The sequence below is a fragment of the Apaloderma vittatum genome, unplaced genomic scaffold (assembly GCF_000703405.1).
Source record: "Apaloderma vittatum isolate BGI_N311 unplaced genomic scaffold, ASM70340v1 scaffold1195, whole genome shotgun sequence".
NCBI classification, from domain to species: Eukaryota; Metazoa; Chordata; class Aves; order Trogoniformes; family Trogonidae; genus Apaloderma; species Apaloderma vittatum.
This window is the reverse complement of record NW_009716389.1, coordinates 261,772-269,801: the sequence shown is the minus strand read 5'-3', so window position 1 is coordinate 269,801 and position 8,030 is coordinate 261,772. Positions and strand designations below refer to the sequence as shown.

Sequence of the window (8,030 nt, the reverse complement as noted above, 5' to 3'; positions counted from 1 at the left end):
CTCAGGTCTCCCCTGGTGTGTTGCCCAAGCCACTGTGCTATTATATTTCTACAAAAATAGCACTCAAAACCACAATGAAGGCCTTGTGCTGGATGTTCTGTAGATGCACAGAGAAAATGCACAGTCGTTCTTGACTCAATATGCACAGCCTAGAGCTGCAGCAGGAGGCCGATCCACTACAGCAGCAGTAATGCAATTGGAAATTGAAGAGTGAGAGGCAACGAACAACTTTACAGACTTCTGGATCTGGAAATTTAGCAATCAGGGCCACCATCACCAGGGCTATCTGGGCAGAGAATAGTAATGCAAGAAAAAGACTAAGAACCAAAGATATTTTGACGAGAAGAATCTTTTTCAGCATTTGTCTGTGCTTTGTCTGCTTCTGCGCAGTACCACTAGCCCTTTCCTTCCTTTTTCAAATATTAAATTCACTAAGTAATACAGATAGGAAAAAGACTGGTCCAAACACAACAAAGCAGCTGGAGCAGCAGTGTCAAACCAACATGTGTGGGCAATTAGTGCCATTCATACAGTAACTTTTTCCACAGCACACGAGTGAAATTCTCCACACTGATGATTTCCTGAGTCTCCTCTTAGGCATTTCTGTGACTCTCTTGAATCACTGCCCGAAAGTTTTGGGGCTATCTGGTCTTCCTGTTAGGGAGGGGCTCTTACAAATACAAGTTCTTCCATCTGCTCACTTCACATTCAGACTGTTTTTTTCTCTGCCTCTGTGTTTTTCAGTCCTTCTTCTATTTGAACCTTCAGACTCCTCCCTAGCGTGACATTCAAATCAGAAAAAACCTCATCCCCAAACAGAAATCACATCATCATTGCACATGCAAATAGGCCTGAAAAAGGCCTGGCTTGCAGATAGCATGCAAGATGTGCATATAGCAACTGGGCACGCTCATGAACCATTTGGAAATCTGGCTGCTAGCAGGTAATTGCAGACAAAAACGATCTAAGCTTTCACAGCTTTCTCCCATCATGGCCAGATGGTGCCTGACCCGTGCAATAATTTCTGCCTTATTCTACCCATATGCAAACCTCACCACTTCCATCAAGCTGTTAGTACCAATCAACATTTTTTAGAATGGAGATTTTAATAAAGCAACTACAGAAAAATGTAAAGATTTCATAAATTCCATCATGCACATCCATTCCCTAGGGACCACCTTAGGCTCTTCTAAAGCACCTCCATCTGTACCATCTAAGTGCAGCTCCAAGTACATCAAATCTAAATGACTGGCTCCCTAATAAAGTCTAGGAAACGTTCTGATTCTCTCCCTTCCCCAGTGATCAGGGATTGAAATCCAGTCTCCCCTCTTTGCCTACACAGCTACATTTCTCACCCAGCCACTCTCTAACGCTATCCTTGGTTACTGGAATCTCCTCCTTGAGACTCTCCAGTACATGGGAAACATAGCTGTTTGTCTTTACCTTTCTTATCCTACCTCCTAGCCATGCTGGTGTCTCTAACAACTATTAGCGAATCCTTTTCCTTTTCCACCTTCAGGCAGTGCTTCTGCCTGTTTATGCATTCACTGACTCCTAAAGTACTGTCACTTCTACCCTGATACTCATTAAAAAAACATTTCTGCTTAGTTGCCTCAGATGTGCTTCTGTACCTCCTCCTATCCCATCTCTACATCTGGTTTACTCCACAATAGGAAATACATCAGCTTCTCCCCAGAGCTCCTCTAGAACAATTTATTTTAAGACTGAAGGTCCAGAAAGCCTTAGATTTGTCTGACGTCTGTGTACTGCCCTACTTACATATTCTGCCTTTGAAGACTTGTGTGGAACAAGTATTTCCCAATCTTGCTCCATCATTATAGCATCAGGTATGTTGCAGCACTGCCAGTATGGGTACGGAGAAATGAAAACCAAACAGTACTACCAGACATTGGAATATCTTTAGTTCTGATGAAAATGGAGAAAAAAACTCAACCTGAACTACATGTTCAGCACTTAGATTTATGATTTAGGTCTAGGCAACTTGGTGGAATCTCTTCAATCAGAACCTGTAGCCACAAGAAAAAGAAGAGGCAGAAGGATCTATTCTGTGGTGAAAGGAAGAATCATTAGCTCAGATAAATCAAAGAAAACATGGTTACCTTCAACACAGCTTATTTAGATACTGCAGCAGAGGAGCCCCATGACCCTTATCTCCTTGCCAGAAACACACTCTTATGCACTTGAATCCCTCCTAGCCAAGGCTTAGACTCTGACCACATGAAGTGCCTACTCTGCCAGAGTTGCCCCTTCTCCTCCTCTCAGTCCCAGCTGAGTAGAGAAATCCTTCCCAGCTGCAGCGGGGCAGAGAGAGTCATTAGGCACTCTGCCCTACTGCACTTCAGCACCTGCACATCATCTTAGAGGAAGTGGGAAGGCACTGCTCCACTCAAGGAGCCCTCTTACCTCCCATGTGAGCAATTTGGATGCCATACTGTCCAGATGAAGCAAGAGAGATTACAGGGAGAAAGCTGAAAATTTCACTCCAAAGACTGCACCAATCTCTGCCTTCCTAGGAAAGTGAGACAAGGCATCTGTAGGGGAAGCCTTCATCAAATGCAGAGGAGTAGGAATAGAACAAGCTGCTTTAACACCTTCAAGAGATCATACAAGGTTCGGCAGGATGTTCTTCACCATTATAAACAGCAGAGCAATCCACTCGGGATGTGCTATGTCTCTGGGAACAGGTGATTACACAGCTGGGACTTTGGAAGGAAAAAAAGAGCATTGCTCTACCAGAAAGTATAAATTAAAATGAACAATATTTGCTATTACAGTCTATTCTACTCTTTTGTCTGACTTTCTTAGCTTAGAATATTTTTCTTAAAAGCTCAAGCTCCTGCAGTACTAGTTGATTACAGCCCAAGCATCCTTCTTGGTCAGAGAAAAAAACCCAAACAAAATATAACCTATAGGGACGGATTTATGAAATACACTGCCATGCTACGCAGAGCCAAGTAAAGCCCCTTGCAGCCAGTGCTGGAACTGAAGCATCATAGGCACACAAGCGCTGGACTAATTCTAGTTCTTCAAAGATCAAAGCTGGCTGGCCCAGGGAGTCAGTCTGATCCCCACAGGTATTCATTCTAGCTTTCTCGAGCCAGCTCAGGTTTCTTTGGTACCATGCTGCACTGCATTGCACAGAAGCACCCCAGCATTTCAGAAGTAGACATAAAGAAAACACTTAAAAGAACCATCTCCTAATTCTAGGTAGATCTCAGGTTGAATCTGCTACCTTTGTGATCAGCGTTTGCACCGTTAGCAAAGGAAAGAAGAGAAAACCAACCTTGGAATAATTTCACAAGGCAAACTATTTTCTGCTCAACTCGCCCAAAGCTCCCCTTAACGTAAGCACTGCCTGCTTACACTGCCTACTCACTACATATACAATGAGAACCCTTCCTAGCCTATACAGGCTATCTATTCTGGTCAGATCCTGCTCTGCGCACGCAGTGATGTTACAGCAGCACTCCTGGATTTTGTCAGGATTCTGACAATCATCTATGGCTGCTCTTCCTCCGTTAATCACAGTTCCCCATCACCTCCACTTGCCAAAATAAGAACTGAGGAAAAGCACAGTCAGGTTCCTTGCTCTTCCTAGTGATACCTGCAATAGCTCATTTTGTGACCTAAGGGGTCTGAGGGAACAACAGAACAGAAATGCAAAGCACTAATTAGTGATGTGGCTTTCCTTTTGAAATATTACATTTCTCCATATATCTCATTTCCAGGTGCCCCACCTGACAACCCTGCACTACACTTCTGTTCAGTGACTAGTGTGTACAGGATTCATTTCCAGAGGCCAGGCAAGGTATGTTTTGGGCACATTTTCACAGAGGCTGAAAGCATTACTGGACCACCACTATGAGCAGGTTGCTATCAAGCAGACTACAGCTCAAATCCAGCCAGCACTAGCCTGGCTTTAAGTTGAGACAGCTGCTCACACACATGTCCTGTCACTGCCTAGTCAAGTGAAGATTACAAAGCACATTCTGATCATGTTTTCTTCCCCCTTCTTCTCATTCTTAAATGGTCACTTGGGTTTTTCTTTTCGCAGAGCATTATGAGCCTGGGACAACTATGTAAGTGGCTCTCAGCACATTGTGCAAGCTCACAGAATACAAATGATTATATAAATAATAAAGTTGCTGAAGATTTTCGTGTCACCACTTTCTCTGCTCCATTGGCTTGACTTAAAGCACACATAAAAATGGCCTCTGTTAAATGTTATTGTTCATAGCATCTATAAATAAAATTAAGATCCTGATTTAAAGAGGCACTAAGAAGCTGTATCACCTCTTGGTTTCAATCAAACTGGGATGCTCAGTGCCTATGAAAGGCTCTACAGATGAAAACAGAAGGGTATGATCTCTGTATGACAGTTTGTATTCAGGGCAGTTTCACTTCCTATGCAAATATGCTCTTTTCCAGCATACGTGCATCCCCTTAACTAATCCAGAGGTCAGGCCAAAGAGCAGCTCCTGCTACAGCCATTGCTCACCATCAAAAGACTTGCACATAACAAACATACAACCCCTGACACTACGGTCGAGCCTCTGTGTGACGGTAACTCGTCAGGCACTTACAGCCCCAGAACAACATCGAGCTCACGTTAACACATTTTGGAGATGTCAATATCTGTATCACCATAAATCCCAGTGATCTTCACAGATTCTATTAAAACAGATTGGAAAGAAGAAAAAAGATGTGTGCAGGGTTTAACACCCAAACAACAACTGCATCAAGTTTTGGATTTGGGCTGAGACTTCATGAGGGTTTTTTATTTTTTTACTTCATCCCCTTCTCCCCAAGGAACACTATTCTGCTAGCCAGGCAGTCAAATCTTTATTACTCATATGTGGATTTTTTCAAAATTGTGGATTAACTACATGACAAGGGCAGCCAGCCAGCATGTTTTAGAAGGCAGCTACCTAATTCCTGACCAATGCAGCAGCTCTGCTGCATGAATATACCAATACAGTACACTTCAAGTGCATGAACCACATTATTGCCACATCTCTATTATACCTTCATGATGCATTCTCCTTACATAATTTACACTTATATTTCATGCTATCTTCAACTTTCATTTTTTCAGTTCACTGAAACTCTTATCTTTTTGGAAAATCGACAACTAACTATATTCCTAGATGAAAACCAGGACCTTAAAAAAAAACCTCAGTAAAATTCTGGTTATCATTTTTAACCCAGAAATGCTGCTTAGTAATCAAAGGCCATTTATCTCTTTTTTTAATGGTTATTGTCTCAGTGCCTAGAAGATTGCAATGCTTTCTTATGAATGGTTAACAGCTTACAGACGACATTTCACTTGCTACCATGGGTAGTATTTTCTGTAATCCAAGCACTAGATGTCCGATTCTGAGCATAAGCTCACAAGTTTTGCGGCTGATGCCTTCTGTCCAGCTGAATGACATGTTTATCCTCACACAGCTGTTGCAGTATCAGAGTAAAATTCAGCATCAGAGAAAGACATGGAGTGTGTAATGAAAGGCAGGAAGGAGCGATGAGTTTGAGAATCCAGAAGCACAGAAAACTTGAAATAGTTACCTCTTTGAGGCAGCCCATGAAGTTGTTGCTTACTGGAGAGCCAGGTAAATCAGCAGTACTGGGGCTCCCTCCCACGTAAAAGAAGTCATCTGAGCCCAGCATGGTGTAATCCTCCTGCGTGTAGCCCGTGGTGGTAAGGATGCCATCCACAGAGATTGTCACCTGTTGGAGGGACACAACAGACAAAGAAAATCCCAGCATTGACCTTACAATCCTGAACAGAACAAGTGACCTCCCCTATATTTTTATGTCAGTTTTATTAAGGATTTTGTTGAGATTTGGTACGTATTTTTTTTTAATTCAGCCAAGCTCCATTTTCTGGTCTGCTTCACACACAATGGAAACGCTCCAGCATCTGCTTCTCGCCTTTCTGGTGTATCAGCAGTGTCAGGCTGACCCAGCAGTCTACCCATCCAGATGCTTTCCATCTATTCAGGCCAGAAAATGGAACTGCCCTTGAAAAAGATTTCTCATGTTAGCTGATTTTATGATTAATTAGTATTTATTTTAATGATTACAGTTAGTTATGGTTGTTAGTAAAAAAAAAACAAAAACAAATCACTAATGAAGACGAGGTTGGTATTTTTTATTTTTTAATGTTTCTTTTGCTCACGGCACACTGACGATCATGCATTCGGGAAGGGAGGGGAGGGATCTCACTTTCAATACATTATGGATGTGCATGCCATGTACCTAGAGAGACACACACCCACCACCCAAAAAAAAATTAAAAAGAAAAGAAATAATTACAAACTAACCCATAACCAAAATATAAATAGGAAATAATCAAAATAAAATAAATCAGAATAAATCAACCACACAGCAACAAGTACAAGAGAAGCAGAGATGAGAAAGAAAGAAGAGACAAAGCGTGCAAACACTGCACTGACATGTCATGCCAATATATCTGGAGCCCAGAAAGATGACAGGAAAAAAGCAAAAAGAGAGAGGGAGAAAGAGAGAGAGAGAGAAAACTATTTCACATTTGCATGCAATCAAAAATAAAAATACCAAACAAACCCCAAAATAATTAAAAAACAATCTCACAAACAAACAGAAATGTCCCCAAAACTTCTAACCCCAAACACATGGAGGGTGAAGGGGGACGAAAGGAGAGGGAGAGAGAGGAGCAAGTGAATTTGATGTGTTCTGCTTAGAAGTTGTTAGTGGTTTAAAGGGAAGATGAAGGGAAATAGATTGAGGCCAGGAGGAGATGGGCGAGTCACCAGACGTGGACATGCCATGCAGAGTGTGTACTGAAACAAACAACCGGCTGAGCTCCTGTCGGCCACGGCAGGTAGAGGTCACAGAGAGAGAGAGAAAGTGAGAGAGAGAGCAAGAGGGAGGAGGAAGAGGAGGAGAGAAAGAGGAGGGAGGGAAGTGGGGGAAAATCAGGAGAAAGAGGACAACTCCGGCCAGTTTGCCTGTAACAGCCGTTGCCACAACAAAAGGATGAGAGAAAAAGAGAGCCTTCACCACCACGGACTAGAGGCCCTGCAACGGTTCTGATCTAGAAACCTTCAGAGTAAAAAAAAAAAACAAAAAACAAAAGGGGAGAAAAAAATCAAAAGAAAAACCAAAACAGAAGAGAGAAAGCTAAACTCAAAAGCAAGGGACAAAAAACCCCAACAACTTATCACTGGAATGGAAAAGAAGAACGAAAGGGGGAGGTGAAGAAACCAACGAAAGAAACGTCCAAATCCCATTTCCAGAAGAGTTGTGTTAGTTGCTTTTGTTGCTCATTTTTCCATTAAAAAAAGGAGGAAAAAAAAGAAAAACAAAAAGGATGGGGAAAAAAGTGTCTTCAATGAAACTAAAATAAAATTAAAGGAAGAAGTAAGTATAAAGGAGGGGGGTAAAAGAGGGGGTAGGGGTAGGAAAAGGCAGGTAACACACGGCAAACCCAAAAAAAGAGACAATAAGAATGATATCTACCAGACAATGTAGTTTGTTTACCATAGCGTGTCCAATGCCTGAGTGCTTTGCGGAAAAGGGGGAAGAAAGGAAATTAAAAAATCGTGAACAGAACGATTGTTAATTAAAATAACTAAAAGCAAAGATGAGTCGTTAGGGTGTTAGTACATTAGTTGGTTAGTAAAAATGACACATTGCATGAATGGTCTAGTGTTAGTCTTTCAAAAAAAGGCGTGGGGCACCTGAGACACACAAAGTGAGAAAGAGGACAATATGACCAGGGGTCTATGGGGAACCATGCCATCTAGACTGTAAAGAGGAAGGGTGTTGCCTAGTCTTTCCCACCCTTGTATTAGTTATTAACTTTGACCCTCATAGACATTTATCCAGGACCAAAGCAAAGTTAAAACAGTACAATACTTACTCTTCAAATGCCCATCAAGGTGGTTTCCTCAAACAAGAACCTTACCCTGGGAGATGTACACACACAGTACAGTTTGCCACTTCAGCACAAACCCAATCATGACTCT

The 8,030-nt window shown here is 42.0% G+C and overlaps 1 protein-coding gene across 1 annotated transcript in view; it reads right to left on the bottom strand.

Annotated features, from left to right (window-relative positions):
• Window positions 1-8,030, bottom strand: part of LOC104274000 (neurexin-3-like) — a 261,458-nt gene that overhangs the window by 37,008 nt on the left and 216,420 nt on the right. The window contains exons 6-7 of the mRNA XM_009869507.1: window positions 7,522-7,566; window positions 5,587-5,748 (exon numbers count right to left, since the gene is read on the bottom strand). Coding sequence (XP_009867809.1) covers window positions 5,587-5,748; window positions 7,522-7,566 — 207 coding nt within the window. The remainder of the gene's footprint in view (window positions 1-5,586; window positions 5,749-7,521; window positions 7,567-8,030) is intronic.